The sequence below is a fragment of the Petromyzon marinus genome, chromosome 80 (genome assembly GCF_048934315.1).
Source record: "Petromyzon marinus isolate PM22_M1 ecotype Great Lakes invasive population chromosome 80, UKy_Petmar_22M1.pri1.0, whole genome shotgun sequence".
NCBI classification, from domain to species: Eukaryota; Metazoa; Chordata; class Hyperoartia; order Petromyzontiformes; family Petromyzontidae; genus Petromyzon; species Petromyzon marinus.
The window spans coordinates 7,619,981-7,636,241 of record NC_133746.1 but is presented as its reverse complement, the minus strand read 5'-3'; the positions used below and the strand labels follow the sequence as shown (position 1 = coordinate 7,636,241).

The window sequence follows — 16,261 nt, the reverse complement described above, 5'->3', positions numbered from 1 at the left end:
CTCCCCCTGTTCTACAGAGAGAACGAGTGAGTGGAGTTTGCGTGATCTCCCCCTGTTCTGTCTTGGTCCAAAAAAATGCTGGAAGGAGAGAAAAAGCAAATAAACACGTGCGAATGACAAGTTACTTAACTGGGATTTACTCACAGATAATAATAATAACGAAGACACGGCTCCCGCACCACCACCACCACCACCACCCCGCCCCCCCACCCCTCCTCTGCTGTAAAAAAAGAAGAAAAAAGCCACGAGCCGAGAGACTCCGCGAGGTCTCCGCATCCTCCCTCAGCCCTCTCCGCGCCCTCGCATAACGAGAGGCCGACACAGAATATTCTACACACGCCAGCGGTTCGTCGCACACGCTAAAAACTCAACGGAGGAACCCCCAGCGTCACGCACGCCAGGGTACACGGGAACGTACGCGAACGTGGTGTTCGCTTGTCCAGCCGTCAAAACTTTCTCCTCCCACGGGCCTTCCCCCGTCGGGCCCACACGAGGTTGCGAGGGGGTGGGCGAGTTGGGGGTGGATGAGTGGGGGGGTGGGGATGAGTGGATTAGTGGGGGTGAGTGTGTGTGTGTGTGGGTGAGCGGGGGTGGGTGGGTTGTGGGTGGGTGGGTTGTGGTTGGGTTGTGAGTGTGTGGGTCTGGGTGTGGCTGGGTGAGTCTGGGGGTGGGCGAGTGTGGGTTGGTGGGTGCGATATTCGATGGGATCGAATCGAGACCCACCCCTGCACCCCCGACAGAATCGATGGGAGATGGCGCGGTGGTGGCGGTGGTGGCAGCGGTGGTGGCGGTGGTGGCGGTGGTGGTGGTGGCGGTGGAACCGTTTCGAGCCCCCCGCCCAACATCGCCGCCGCCGTCGTCGTCATCGGCCAGGGCCAATCCACTTCAAGACGGAAGGCCGCCGGCCGCGTCTCTCGCCGCCCAGGCCGAGCGATCGCTCGGCCACCACCACCACCACCACTGCCACCACCACCACCACCACCCACCGCCGCCACCACCCACCACCCACCACCGCCACCACCCACCACCCACCACCGCCACCACCCACCACCGCCACCACCACCACCACCACCCACCACCACCACCGCCGCCACCACCGCCACCACCACCCACCACCGCCACCCACCACCACCACTACCGCCACCACCACCACCACCGCCACCACCGCCGCTCCCGGCGCGTCGAGCGAGCGACTCGCCCGCTACCCCGCAAACCAAAACCGCTGCTCTACTCCCAAACTCCTCCCCGTCACCGGACGTCCGGGGAAACTTTCCCCGGTGACGCTGCCGGGCGCTTCGGTCGGATTACCGCCCGCACAGACGCCCGCTCGTCTGCCCCGTAAAAACATTAACGGGAACAAGTGGGGGGTGGGTGGGGTGGGGGGGATTGGGGGGTGTGGAGGGGTGGGGGGAATTTAGGGCCCATCTCATTCCGTTGGATCCTGAGGCCACAGAAAGGTGACAACACCTGGCTGCTGTGCCAGGCTAGGTGCAGGAGGCCACGGGACGGACCCAGCAGGCGGTGCCACGGGTTGGCTGCTGTGCCAGGCTAGGTTCACGAGGCCACGGGACAGACCCTGCAGGCGGTGCCACGGGTTGGCTGCTGTGCCAGGCTGGGTTCACGAGGTCACGGGACGGACCCAGCAGGCGGTGCCACGGGTTGGCTGCTGTGCCAGGCTAGGTTCACGAGGTCATGGGACAGACCCTGCAGGCGGTGCCATGGGTTGGCTGCTGTGCCAGGCTAGGTGCAGGAGGAGGTCACGGGACAGACCCAGGTAGTGCCATAGGTTGGCTGCTGTGCCAGGCTAGGTTCACGAGGTCACGGGACGGACCCAGCAGGCGGTGCCACGGGTTGACTGCTGTGCCAGGCTAGGTGCAGGAGGAGGTCACGGGACAGACCCAGGTAGTGCCATGGGTTGGCTGCTGTGCCAGGCTAGGTGCAGGAGGAGGTCACGTGACAGACCCAGCAGGTGCCATGGGTTGACTGCTGTGCCAGGCTAGGTGCAGGAGGAGGTCACGGGACAGACCCAGCAGGCGGTGCCATGGGTTGACTAACTTGAGACGACCACCAGCTGAACCCACCCAATTTTGCAGGCTCCAGGAGCATCACCTCTCGTCACAACTCACGAGTGCTCTCTCCTTGCGATTCGGACTGAACGGATTGACGCGGATTCATCCCCACGCTCGCAGATCCCCATAGCCTCAAACACAGATTCCCGTAGACTAGCACGAAGATTCCCAAAGACTCGCACGGAGATTCCCGTAGGCTAGGACGAAGATTCCCGTAGACTCGCACGAAGATTCCCAAAGACTCGCACGAAGATTCCCAAAGACTCGCACGGAGATTCCCAAAGACTCGCACGGAGATTCCCGTAGACTCGCACAGAGATTCCCAAAGACTCGCACGAAGATTCCCGTAGACTCACACGGAGATTCCCAAAGACTCGCACGGAGATTCCCGTAGACTCGCACGGAGATTCCCGTAGGCTAGCACGAAGATTCCCGTAGACTAGCACAGAGATTCCCAAAGACTCGCACGAAGATTCCCAAAGACTCGCACGGAGATTCCCGTAGACTCACACGGAGATTCCCGTAGGCTAGCACAGAGATTCCCAAAGACTCGCACGGAGATTCCCGTAGACTCGCACGGACAGACCCCGATAGATTCCCCCATAAGATTCCCCCCCCCCCCACCTCCCTACCCCCCACACACGACGATTACCATCGTTTCAAAAGATTCCGACATGGACTCGCACAGACCCACGGAGCATCACAGAGGGCGATCGTAGCAGTGAGGGAAGTCAGACAAGTGTGGGGGTGCCCGGTGCGGGTTGCTGTGAGAACAGAAACTCAGCCCTCCCAGGGGTGAGGGTTCACGCTATCCCCCCTCTACCCAAGCCAACCCCCTGAAGCGCCCTCCTCCCCCGCCCCAACAGCCTTCCACGACCGCCGTCAACCGTGAGCGTCGAAACTATCAGGCCGGCTTAGTGCGAATCCCCTCCCCCCCCCCCCCCCCCTGGGCCTCCTCGTCGCCACCAAGGCCCCCTCTCGTCGCACCTCCACCGCCCGCCACCCAGCTAGACGATCTCCTCCTCCTCTTCCTCCTCCTCCTCCTCCTCTTCCTCCTCGCCCTCCCCTTCCTCACCCTCCTCCTCCTCCTCCTCTTCCCCGTGGGTCTTCTCGTGCTTGCGCAGGTGGTTGGACTGCGTGAAGGCCTTGTCGCAGACGCCGCACTTGTACGGCTTCTCGCCCGTGTGCGTCCGCTGGTGCTTGTGCAGGTTGCCGAGGAGCGTGAAGGTCTTGCCGCACACGGCGCACTTGTACGGCCTCTCGCCCGTGTGCGTGCGGTGGTGGTTGCGCAGGTTGCCCGACTGGGTGAACGCCTTGCCGCACACCGTGCATATGTAGGGTTTCTGCTCCGTGTGCGTGCGCTCGTGGATGTGCAGGTGGCCCGACTCGGTGAAGGCCTTGCCGCACGCGGCGCACACGTACGGCTTCTCGCCCGTGTGCGAGCGCTCGTGCCGGTGGAGGTGGCCCGAGTCGGTGAAGGCCTTGTCGCACACGATGCACTTGTAGGGCTTCTCGCCCGTGTGCGTGCGCATGTGCACCTCCATGCGGTGCCGGTCGTCCGTGCTGTAGGCGCAGCGGCCGCAGCAGTGCACCTTGGCGCCGGGGCGCCTGGGCGGACGCGGCTCCATCGGGCGCACCGCCGCCACCGGCGCCACCAGCACCCCCCAACCGCCTCCTCCCTTCGCTGCTGCCGGTGCTGTGGAGAGAAGGAGGGGGCATGGTGGGAGTGGAGAGGGAGTGGAGAGGTAGTGGAGGAGAGGGAGCGGAGGGGAGGGAACAGGAGGGGAAGAAAGGAGTGGAGGTAGTGGAGGGGGAGGGAATGGAGTGCAGGGAGGGAGGGAGTTATAATACATGGGTAGTCAGAATCAGAATCTTCACACAGGAATCCGACGAGCTACGAAGCTCTTTTTCAACACGTCCAGAATGGTTGGTAGGCTGGCAGCGCAGTGGTAACACTCACAGATGCCTGGGTTCAACTCCCAAATAGGGTGGCCTTTCTGTGTGGGGTCCATATGTCCCGCAGCGTGTGTGTACACTGTGCTACTCGCTCACAGCACTTGCCTGCCCCCAAGTCTATTAAGGCTACACGGGTGATCCTTGGAGCTTGTGAGGCAGCGGTCGTGCAGCGGTTAGCGCTGCACTTCGAACCTGGCCACCTGAGTTTGATTCCCGCTCACGGCCACCACCACGGAAATCATGTGAACCGGTCCTGGGCCTCCGCTCGGTCAACTCGGCCTCAATTGAGTACCTGGTTGCGGTGTCAAGTAAACGTCGCTGCTGGGGAGACAAAGGCGGCCTGGCGTGGTGGTGCTGGTCACCCACCCCCTGGTGTGCCACAGTGCCGGCAACCTTCACAGGCGCTACTTGCTACCAACAGCACTTGCTCCTACAGTCTGTGCAAGCTATACGGGGGATCTTTGTCTGTGTGTTTGTGTCTTGTCTCTATGGGAAGACAAAGGCGGCCTGGCGTGGTGGTGCTGGCCACCCACCCCCCCCCCCCCTCTTGTGTGCCAGAGTGCCGGTAGCCTTCATCGGTACAGTACTAACCATGTTAAATGTTGTGGGTTTGCTCTCCAACACACCACCGGTTAGTGCTGAACTAGGAACTAATTGGCACGTTTTGTTACGCGAGAAATCCTTCCTTACCAATTGGCTGTGTCGGGTGGTGGCGGGTTTAGTGAAACACATTTTTACCCGATCTGAACCCAGATCGGGTAAAAGACACAGACGTGCGAGTGTCTCAGTGTCTCTCTACCTACACTTGTGTCTCAGTGTCTCTCTAGCACACATGTCTGTGTCCCAGTGTCTCTCTACCCACACGTCTGTGTCTCAGTGTCTCTCTACCTACACGTCTGTGTCTCAGTGTCTCTCTACCCAGACGTCTGTGTCTCAGTGTCTCTCTACCCACACTTGTGTCTCAGTGTCTCTCTACCCACACATCTGTGTCTCAGCGTCTCTCTACCCCACACATCAGTGTCTCAGTGTCTCTCTAACCACACGTGCGAGTGTCTCAGTGTCTCTCTACCCACACGTGTCTGTGTCTCAGTGTCTCTCTACCCACACGTCTGTGTCTCAGTGTCTCTCTACCCACACTTGTGTCTCAGTGTCTCTCTACCCACACGTCTGTGTCTCAGTGTCTCTCTACCCACACTTGTGTCTCAGTGTCTCTCTACCCACATGTCTGTGTCTCAGTGTCTCTCTACCCACACATCTGTGTCTCAGTGTCTCTCTACCCACACTTGTGTCTCAGTGTCTCTCTACCCCACACGTGTCTGTGTCTCAGTGTCTCTCTACCCACATGTCTGTGTCTCAGTGTCTCTCTACCCACACTTGTGTCTCAGTGTCTCTCTACCCACACGTGTCTGTGTCTCAGTGTCTCTCTACCCACACTTGTGTCCCAGTGTCTCTCTACCCACACGTGTCTCAGTGTCTCTCTACCCACACGTCTGTGTCTCAGTGTCTCTCTACCCACACGTGTCTGTGTCTCAGTGTCTCTCTACCTACACTTGTGTCCCAGTGTCTCTCTACCCACACGTGTCTCAGTGTCTCTCTACCCACACGTCTGTGTCTCAGTGTCTCTCTACCCACACATCTGTGTCTCAGTGTCTCTCTACCCACACATCTGTGTCTCAGTGTCTCTCTACCCACATGTCTGTGTCTCAGTGTCTCTCTACCCACACTTGTGTCTCAGTGTCTCTCTACCCACGTGTCTGTGTCTCAGTGTCTCCCTACCCACACATCTGCGTCTCAGTGTCTCTCTCTACCCAGACGTCTGTGTCTCAGTGTCTCTCTACCCACACGTCTGTCTCCCAGTGTCTCTCTACCCACACGTCTGTCTCAGTGTCTCTCTACCCACACATCTGTGTCTCAGTGTCTCTCTACCCACACTTGTGTCTCAGTGTCTCTCTCTACCCAGACGTCTGTCTCAGTGTCTCTCTACCCACGTGTCTGTGTCTCAGTGTCTCTCTACCCACGTGTCTGTGTCTCAGTGTCTCTCTACCCACGTGTCTGTGTCTCAGTGTCTCTACCCACACGTCTGTGTCTCAGTGTCTCTCTACCCACACGTCTGTGTCTCAGTGTCTCTCTACCCACGTGTCTGTGTCTCAGTGTCTCTCTACCCACACGTCTGTGTCTCAGTGTCTCTCTACCCACGTGTCTGTGTCTCAGTGTCTCTCTACCCACACTTGTGTCTCAGTGTCTCTCTACCCACACTTGTGTCTCAGTGTCTCTCTACCCACACGTCTGTGTCTCAGTGTCTCTCTACCCACACGTCTGTGTCTCAGTGTCTCTCTACCCACGTGTCTGTGTCTCAAGTGTCTCTCTACCCACACGTCTGTGTCTCAGTGTCTCTCTACCCACGTGTCTGTGTCTCAGTGTCTCTCTACCCACACTTGTGTCTCAGTGTCTCTCTACCCACACTTGTGTCTCAGTGTCTCTCTACCCACACTTGTGTCTCAGTGTCTCTCTACCCACACTTGTGTCTCAGTGTCTCTCTACCCACACTTGTGTCTCAGTGTCTCTCTACCCACACTTGTGTCTCAGTGTCTCTCTACCCACACTTGTGTCTCAGTGTCTCTCTACCCACACTTGTGTCTCAGTGTCTCTCTACCACACTTGTGTCTCAGTGTCTCTCTACCCACACTTGTGTCCCAGTGTCTCTCTACCCACACTTGTGTCTCAGTGTCTCTCTACCCACGTGTCTGTGTCTCAGTGTCTCTCTACCCACACGTCTGTGTCTCAGTGTCTCTCTACCCACGTGTCTGTGTCTCAGTGTCTCTCTACCCACACTTGTGTCTCAGTGTCTCTCTACCCACGTGTCTGTCTCTCAGTGTCTCTCTACCCACGTGTCTGTGTCTCAGTGTCTCTCTACCCACATGTCTGTGTCTCAGTGTCTCTCTACACACACATCAGTGTCTCTCTACCCACATGTCTGTGTCTCAGTGTCTCTCTACCCACACGTCTGTGTCTCAGTGTCTCTCTACCCACACTTGTGTCTCAGTGTCTCTCTACCCACGCGTCTTTGTCTCCGAGTTCCCGTGTCTCTCACTCCCTCGTCACCACACAGACAAAGATGCCCCCCCAGCCGTGTAGCCTTCACAGACTGTTGGGGCAAGTGCTGTGAGCGAGCACCACCAATGAATGCCGGCACTGTGGCACACGAGGGGGTGGGTGGCCAGCAACCACGCCCGGCCGCCTTTGTCTCCCCAGTGGGGATGTTTACACGCCGCACCAGGAACTTATTTGAGGCCCGGACGACCTGGAAGAGGCTCAGGCCCGGTTCAAATATTCGCCACCACTGTTACTGAGCACCACAGCCACTGCACCGCGTGCCTTTATACACACAGCATCAACCACCGACACTCTGTTCTGTGTCTTTCTCTCTCTCTCCATGTCTCTCCTCGTCTCAACGTGTCCGTGTCTCTCGCTCCCTCCGTCTCTCCCCGTCTCTCCCCGTCTCTCTCACTCCCTGTCTCTCCCCCTGTGTCCGTGTCGTTCTCTCGCTCCGTCTCTGCACGTCTCCACGTGCCGTCTCCTCACTGTCTCTCTCCCAGCCCCTGTCTCCCTGTGTCTCTGTCTGTCTCATTGTCTCTCTACGTGTGTCCGTCTCCTTCCCTGTCTCTCTCCCAGCTCCCTGTCTCCCTGTGTCTCTGTCTGTCTCATTGTCTCTCTACGTGTGTCCGTGTCTCCTTCCCTGTCTCTTTCCCAGCTCCCTGTGTCTCTGTCTGTCTCATTGTCTCTCTCCGTGTGTACGTCTCCTTCCCTGTCTCTCTCCCAGCCCCTGTATCCCTGTGTCTCTGTCTGTCTCATTGTCTCTCTACGTGTGTCCGTCTCCTTCCCTGTCTCTCTCCCAGCCCCTGTCTCCCTGTGTCTCTGTCTGTCTCATTGTCTCTCTACGTGTGTCCGTCTCCTTCCCTGTCTCTCTCCCAGCTCCCTGTCTCCCTGTGTCTGTCTGTCTCATTGTCTCTCTCCGTGTGTCCGTCTCCTTCCCTGTCTCTCTCCCAGCTCCCTGTCTCCCTGTGTCTCTGTCTGTCTCATTGTCTCTCTCCGTGTGTCCGTCTCCTTCCCTGTCTCTCTCCCAGCCCCCGTCTCCCTGTGTCTCTGTCTGTCTCATTGTCTCTCTCTGTGTGTCCGTCTCCTTCCCTCTCTCTCCCAGCTCCCTGTCTCCCTGTGTCTATGTCTGTCTCATTGTCTCTCTACGTGTGTCCGTCTCCTTCCCTGTCTCTCTCCCAGCTCCCTGTCTCCCCACGTCTCCCCTGTGTCTCATTGTGTCTCTCTCTCCGTGTCTCTGTCTCTACCTATGCCTGTGTGTCCGTGTCTCCTTCCCTGTCTCTCTCCCAGCCCCCCTGTCTCCCCACGTATCCCTCTGTGTCTCTGTCTGTCTCATTGTGTCTCTCTCCGTGTGTCTTGTCTCTAACTATACCTGTGTGTGTCTCCTTCCCTGTCTCTCTCCCAGCCCCCCTGTCTCCACACGTCTCCCCTGTGTCTCTGTCTGTCTCATTGTATCTCTCTCCTCTGTGTCTATCTCCTTCCCCGTCTCTCCCAGCTCCCCTGTCTCCCCACGGCTCCGCTGTGTCTCTGTCTGTCTCCCTGTCTCTGTCTTGTCTCCCTGTGTCTCTGTCCTCACCCCCAATGGCACGCTTGACTAGGTAAGGTTTCGGAAGACGTTTCGACAAAGACCCCTCCTCGTGTAGCCTGCAACAGACTGTTGGGGCAAGTGCTGTCAGCGAGCACCACCAATGAATGCCGGCACTGTGACACACGAGGGGGTGGGTGGCCAGCACCACGCCCGGCCGCCTTTGTCTCCCCCGTGGCGATGTTTTTACACACCGCACCAGCTACTACACTCAGTTGAAGCTCTTAGAATGTCTCTGTGTGTCTCTCTCTCCCCCCGTGTCTCTCTCTCCCCCCGTGTCTCTCTCTCCACCCGTGTCTCTCTCTCTCTCTCCCCCCGTGTCTCTCTCTCTCTCCCCCCCCCGTGTCTCTCTCTCCCCCCGTGTCTCTCTCTCCCCCCTGTGTCTCTCTCCCCCGTGTCTCTCTCTCCCCGTGTCTCTCTCCCCCCGTGTCTCTCTCTCCCCCCGTGTCTCTCTCTCTCCCCCCGTGTCTCTCTCTCTCCCCCCGTGTCTCTCTCTCTCTCCCTCCGTGTCTCTCTCCCCCCCGTGTCTCTCTCTCCCGTGTCTCTCTCTCTCCCCCCGTGTCTCTCTCTCCCCCTCGTGTCTCCCTCTCCCCCCGTGTGTCTCTCTCCCCCCCATGTCTCTCTCTCCCGTGTCTCTCTCTCCCCCCGTGTCTCTCTCTCACCCCGTGTCTCTCTCACCTCCGTGTCTCTCTCTCTCCCCCGTGTCTCTCTCTCCCCCCCGTGTCTCTCTCCCCCCCGTGTCTCTCTCTCCCGTGTCTCTCTCACCTCCGTGTCTCTCTCTCCCCCCCGTGTCTCTCTCCCCCCGTGTCTCTCTCTCCCCCCGTGTCTCCCTCTCCCCCGTGTCTCTCTCTCCCCCCGTGTCTCCCTCTCACCCCGTGTCTCTCTCTCCCCCCCGTGTCTCTCTCTCCACCCGTGTCTCTCTCCCCCCCGTGTCTCTCTCACCCCCGTGTCTCTCTCTCCCCCCGTGTCTCCCTCTCCCCCCGTGTCTCTCTCCCCCCCCCCCCATGTCTCTCTCTCACCCCCGTGTCTCTCTCTCACCCCCGTGTCTCTCTCTCCCCCCGTGTCTCCCTCTCCCCCCGTGTCTCTCTCTCCCCCCGTGTCTCTCTCCTCCCCGTGTCTCTCTCTCACCCCCGTGTCTCTCTCTCTCACCCCCGTGTCTCTCTCTCACCCCCGTGTCTCTCTCCCCCCGTGTCTCTCTCTCCCCCCGTGTCTCCCTCTCCCCCCGTGTCTCTCTCTCCCCCCGTGTCTCTCTCCCCCCCCCGTGTCTCCCTCTCCCCCCTGTGTCTCTCTCTCCGTCCCGCTCTCCCCCCGTGTCTCTCCCCCCGTGTCTCTCTCTCCCCCCGTGTCTCCCTGTCCCCCCGTGTCTCTCTCTCCCCCCGTGTCTCTCTCTCCCCCGTGTCTCCCTGTCCCCCCGTGTCTCTCTCTCCCCCCGTGTCTCCCTGTCCCCCCGTGTCTCTCTCTCCCCCCGTGTCTCTCTGTCCCCCCGTGTCTCTCTCTCCCCCCGTGTCTCTCTCTCCCCCCGTGTCTCTCTCTCCCCCCGTGTCTCTCTCTCCCCCGTGTCTCCCTGTCCCCCCGTGTCTCTCTCTCCCCCCGTGTCTCCCTGTCCCCCCGTGTCTCTCTCTCCCCCCGTGTCTCTCTGTCCCCCCGTGTCTCTCTCTCCCCCCGTGTCTCTCTGTCCCCCCGTGTCTCTCTCTCCCCCGTCTCTCTCTCACCCCGTGTCTCTCCCCCCCCATGTCTCTCTCTCCCCTCCCGTGTCTATCTCTCCCCGTGTCTCTCTCCCCCCGTGTCTCTCTCTCCCCCCGTGTCTCTCTCTCTCCCCGTGTCTCTCTCCTCCCATGTCTCTCTCTCCCCCCCGTGTCTCTCTCTCCCCCCCGTGTCTCTCTCTCCCCGTGTCTCTTTCTCCCCCCGTGTCTCTTTCTCCCCCCGTGTCTCTCTCTCCCCCCGTGTCTCTCTCCCCCCGTGTCTCTCTCCCTCCGTGTCTCTCTCCCTCCGTGTCTCTCTCTTCCCCCGTGTCTCTCTCTTCCCCCGTGTCTCTCTCCCCTCCCGTGTCTCTCTCTCCCCCCCGTGTCTCTCTCGCCCCCCCGTGTCTCTCTCCCCCCCCCGTGTCTCTCTCCCCCCGTGTCTCTCTCTCTCTCCCCCGTGTCTCCCTCTCCCCCTGTGTCTCTCACCCCCCCCCCCCCCGTCTCTCTCCCCCCGTGTCTCTCTCCCCCCGTGTCTCTCTCTCCCCCCGTGTCTCTCTCTCCCCCCGTGTCTCTCTCCCCCCGTGTCTCTCTCTCCCCCCGTGTCTCTCTCTCCCCCCCGTGTCTCTCTCTCCCCCCGTGTCTCTCTCCCCCCGTGTCTCTCTCCCCCCGTGTCTCTCTCTCCCCCCCGTGTCTCTCTCTCCCCCCCGTGTCTCTCTCTCACCCCCGTGTCTCTCTCCCCCCCGTGTCTCTCTCACCCCCCCGTGTCTCTCTCTCCCCCCGTGTCTCTCTCTCCCCCCGTGTCTCTCTCCCCCCCCGTGTCTCTCTCTCCCCCCGTGTCTCTCTCTCCCCCCGTGTGTCTCTCCCCCCGTGTCTCTCTCTCCCCCCGTGTCTCTCTCCCCCCCGTGTCTCTCTCCCCCCGTGTCTCTCTCTCCCCGTGTCTCTCTCTCCCCCCCGTGTCTCTCTCCCCCCGTGTCTCTCTCTCCCCCCGTGTATCTCTCCCCCCGTGTCTCTCTCCCTCCGTGTCTCTCTCCCTCCGTGTCTCTCTCTTCCCCCGTGTCTCTCTCCCCTCCCGTGTCTCTCTCTCCCCCCCGTGTCTCTCTCGCCCCCCCGTGTCTCTCTCCCCCCCCCCCGTGTCTCTCTCCCCCCGTGTCTCTCTCTCCCCCCGTGTCTCTCTCTCCCCCCCGTGTCTCTCTCTCCCCCCGTGTCTCTCTCTCCCCCCGTGTATCTCTCCCCCCGTGTCTCTCTCCCTCCGTGTCTCTCTCCCTCCGTGTCTCTCTCTTCCCCCGTGTCTCTCTCCCCTCCCGTGTCTCTCTCTCCCCCCCGTGTCTCTCTCGCCCCCCCGTGTCTCTCTCCCCCCCCCGTGTCTCTCTCCCCCCGTGTCTCTCTCTCCCCCGTGTCTCCCTCTCCCCCTGTGTCTCTCACCCCCCCCCGTGTCTCTCTCCCCCCGTGTCTCTCTCCCCCCGTGTCTCTCTCTCCCCCCGTGTCTCTCTCTCCCCCCGTGTCTCTCTCTCCCCCCGTGTCTCTCTCTCCCCCCGTGTCTCTCTCCCCCCGTGTCTCTCTCTCCCCCCGTGTCTCTCTCTCTCCCCCGTGTCTCCCTCTCCCCCTGTGTCTCTCTCCCCCCGTGTCTCTCTCTCCCCCCGTGTCTCTACACCCCCCGTGTCTCTCTCTCCCCCGTGTCTCTCTCACCCCCCCCGTGTCTCTCTCTCCCCCGTGTCTCTCTCTCCCCCCGTGTCTCTCTCTCCCACCGTGTCTCTCTCTCCCCCCGTGTCTCTCTCTCCCCCGTGTCGCTCTCTCACCCCGTGTCTCTCTCTCCCCCCCGTGTCTCTCTCTCCCCCCGTGTCTCCCTCTCCCCCCGTGTCTCTCCCCCCGTGTCTCTCTCCCCCCCCCCCGTGTCTCCCTCTCCCCCCCCCCCCGTGTCTCTCTCTCCCCCCCGTGTCTCTCTCTCCCCCCGTGTCTCTCTCCCCCCGTGTCTCTCTCCCCCCCCCGTGTCTCCCTCTCCCCCCCCCGTGTCTCCCTCTCCCCCCGTGTCTCTCTCTCCCCGCGTGTCTCCCTGTCCCCCCGTGTCTCTCTCTCCCCCCGTGTCTCTCTCTCCCCCCGTGTCTCTCTCTCCCGTGTGTCTCTCTCTCCCCCCGTGTCTCCCTCTCCCCCCGTGTCTCTCTCTCCCGTGTCTCTCTCTCCCCCCGTGTCTCTCTCCCCCCGTGTCTCCCTGTCCCCCCGTGTCTCTCTCTCCCCCCGTGTCTCTCTCTCCCGTGTCTCTCTCTCCCCCCGTGTCTCTCTCCCCCCGTGTCTCTCTCTCCCGTGTCTCTCTCTCCCCCCATGTCTCTCCCGTGTCTCTCTCTCCCCCCGTGTCTCCCTGTCCCCCCGTGTCTCTCTCTCCCCCCCGTGTCTCTCTCCCCCCCGTGTCTCTCTCCCCCCCCGTGTCTCTCTCCCCCCCGTGTCTCTCTCTCACCCCGTGTCTCTCTCTCACCCCGTGTCTCTCCCCCTGTGTCTCTCTCTCTCTCTGTGTCTCTCTCTCCCCCGTGTCTATCTCTCCGTCTCTCTCTCCCCGCGTGTCTCTCTCTCCCCCCGTGTCTCTCTCTGGTCCCCGCGTGTCTCCCTCTCTGGTCCCCGCGTGTCTCTCTCTGGTCCCCGCGTGTCTCTCTCTGGTCCCCGTGTCTCTCTCTGTTGTCCCCGCGTGTCTCTCCGTTGTCCCCGCGTGTCTCTCTCTGGTCCCCGTGTCTCTCTCTGTTGTCCCCGCGTGTCTCTCCGTTGTCCCCGCGTGTCTCTCTCTGGTCCCCATGTCTCTCTCTCTCGCTCTGATCCCCGCGTGTCTCTCTCTCTGTTGTCCCCGCGTGTCTCTTTCTCTCTGTTGTCCCCGTGTCTCTCTCTCTGGTCCCCGCGTGTCTCTCTCTGGTCCCCGCGTGTCTCTCTCTCTCTCTCTGTTGTCCCCGCGTGTCTTCTTCCTCCTCCTCCGCCTCTCGCCGCCTCGCCCACTAGGCCTCAACTCATTGTACACAACAAGGCCAGCGCAGCCACCGCCCATAAGCCGCTCGCGTCTCCCCGTGTCTCCTGTCCCACACCCCCCCCGAGTGTCTCCCAGTGTCCCCCAGCGTCTCCCCAGCGTCTCCCCGCCCACCGCCGCTGTCTCCGCACGAGGCTCTCACCGCTCCTGTTCCTTTGCGACCGCCGAAAGCCTTCGGCCTCCACTAAAAAAAACCCCACCGCCTCGCGTAGGGCGAAGGGGGGCGTGACGTCATTTAGACGTTAGGGTGTGGGTGCGAGACGTCATATACACGCTAGGGTGGGGGTGCTCGTCGTCATGTAGAGGTGATGGGTGGGGCGTTGGGTGGGGGTGACGTCTTGTGCACGCTAGGGCGGGGCGGTGGACGGTGCGTGACGTCACGTAGACGCTCGGGTGGGGCGGTGGGGGTGCGCGACGTCATGTAGACGGTGGGGCGGTGGGGGTGCGCGACGTCATGTAGACGGTGGGCCGGTCGGGGGGGAGACCTGACGTCACTTTCACGTTCCGGATATTCCACCCACCCTCCCAAACCGCCGCACGATACGTGACGACACCGTGCCCTTACGTGACGTCACGTTCTGGAGATTACAAGCCCCCCACCCACACCGCCGCGGGGAGACGTGACGTCATCGCGCTCGCGCGTGACGTCTCGGGCAGCATCGACTTAACATGATTCCATTTTCTTTGATTCTTTCGGTAAAGTCACCACCACGTAGAGTGATAATAAAATAATAAATTGATAAAATAAAATAACACGATAAAATTCTCACGACGTTTCGGCCACAACACAAGCGGCCTTCATCAGGTGAAGGGACGAGACAGTCTGGAGGACAGCGCTGGTGCGAACAAAGCCAAGCTCAGATCGCGACCTTTAAGCTGTGTGAGAAGAAAACAAAGCGCCTTGACAAAGGAATTAGCATAGAATTTAGCATTGAAATGGCTGAGTGATTAGCTTGTGACTGGTCACAGAAATAGCTATGTTAAAGTTAAAGCATACACATCCGCAAAGGCACCCCTTGACAAAGGAATTAGCATAGAATTTAGCATTGAAATAGCTAAGTTAAAGTATACACATCCGCAGAGGCACCCCTTGACAAAGGAATTAGCATAGCTTTAAATCGAAATCTTAAAGTGACTTTGTGTGTGTGACTGTGCAAACAGAAAATCCAGGAAAAACAACATCAAAATATTCCTGAAATAGCACCGTGTACATCACCAGCGCTGTGTGCAAAAATCCCAGTGGGATGCAAAGTCAAACAACAACAACCACAAGACAACTTTAGATTTAGGCCATCAGTCTAACTCCGTACTAAGTCGGGTAACGAGGAATCCGATGAGCTATAAAGCTCTTTACCCCCCCCCACCCCACCCACAGATGTCCAGCAAAATAAGTACCAACAACGCATGGCCCCAAAGAGGCTGGTAGAGTTCACAATAAAGTTTTATTATTTTGGGTTTACATCGCGTGAGTATACATCTTGTGTCGTAACCCTCCACCACCCGACACAGCCAGCGAGGTTTGTCACGTTAACAAAACGCGCCAATTAGTTCCTAGTGTAGTGTATTGTCATGTAGTGTATAGTAGTGTAGTGTATAGTAGTGTAGTGTATAGTAGTGTAGTGTATAGCGTAGTGTATAGTGTAGTGTATAGTGTAGTGTATAGTAGTGTATAGTAGTGTAGAGCGTAGTGTATAGTGTAGTGTATAGTGTAGTGTATTGTCGTGTAGTGTATAGTAGTGTAGTGTATAGTAATGTAGTGTATAGTAGTGTAGTGTATAGCGTAGTGTATAATAGAATAGCGTATAATAGAGTAGTGTATAGTAGTGTATAGTGTAGTGTATAGTAGTGTGTAGTGTATAGTAGTGTAGTGTATAGTAGTGTATAGTAGTGTATAGTGTAGTGTATAGTAGTGTAGTGTATAGTGTAGTGTATAGTGTAGTGTATAGTAGTGTATAGTAGTGTAGTGTATAGTAGTGTATAGTGTAGTGTATAGTGTAGTGTACAGTGTAGTGTATAGTAGTGTAGTATATAATAGTGTAGTGTATAGTAGTGTAGTCTATAGTAGTGTATAGTGTAGTATATAATAGTGTAGTGTATAGTAGTTTAGTGTATAGTAGTGTATAGTGTAGTGTATAGTGTAGTGTACAGTGTAGTGTATAGTAGTGTAGTATATAATAGTGTAGTGTATAGTAGTGTAGTCTATAGTAGTGTAGTGTATAGTGTAGTGTATAGTAGTGTAGTGTATAGTGTAGTGTATAGTAGTGTATAGTGTAGTGTATAGTAGTGTATAGTGTAGTGTACAGTAGTGTATAGTAGTGTATAGTGAAGTGTATAGTAGTGTATAGTGTAGTGTATAATGTAGTGTATAGTAGTGTATAGTGTAGTGTATAGTAGTGTGTAGTGTGTAGTGGACAGTATAGTGTTTCATATAGTGCCGTGTATAATAGTGTAAAGTGTAGTAGAGAGTAAACCCACAGCATGTTCAAGTTGAGTAACGAGGCTTCGCTGACGACTGCATCCAACCATCGGGCGATTATTTTTTTTAGTAGTGTATAGTAGTGCAGTGTATAGTAGAGTAGTGTATAGTAGTGTAGTGTATAGTAGTGTAGAGCGTAGTGTATAGTGTAGTGTATTGTCGTGTAGTGTATAGTAGTGTAGTGTATAGTAGTGTAGTGTATAGTAGTGTAGTGTATAGCGTAGTGTATAGTGTAGTGTATTGTCATGTAGTGTATAGTGTATAGTAGTGCAGTGTATAGTAATGTAGTGTATAGTAGTGTAGTGTATAGTAGTGTAGTCCACCCATCTCGGGCCGGGGGATGACGTCACCGCGAACAAAACGACGTGACGTCACCCGCACGTCGATGTCAGCGCGACG

At 58.2% G+C, this 16,261-nt stretch overlaps 1 protein-coding gene and 1 long non-coding RNA gene across 2 annotated transcripts; one reads left to right on the top strand and one right to left on the bottom strand.

The window, feature by feature from the left end:
• Window positions 1-1,378: 1,378 nt before the first annotated feature.
• Window positions 1,379-2,258, top strand: LOC142907645 (uncharacterized). Its single transcript, XR_012931169.1, has 2 exons — window positions 1,379-1,488; window positions 1,745-2,258. It is a non-coding gene; the product is annotated as an uncharacterized LOC142907645 (long non-coding RNA).
• Window positions 2,241-13,685, bottom strand: LOC116958599 (uncharacterized). Its single transcript, XM_076057217.1, has 2 exons — window positions 13,529-13,685; window positions 2,241-3,765 (listed from the first exon to the last, which is right to left on the bottom strand). The coding sequence occupies exon 2, from the start codon at window positions 3,695-3,697 to the stop codon at window positions 3,077-3,079; it is 621 nt and encodes a 206-aa protein (XP_075913332.1). The 5' UTR covers window positions 3,698-3,765; window positions 13,529-13,685; the 3' UTR covers window positions 2,241-3,076.
• Between the last annotated feature and the right edge of the window lie 2,576 nt (window positions 13,686-16,261).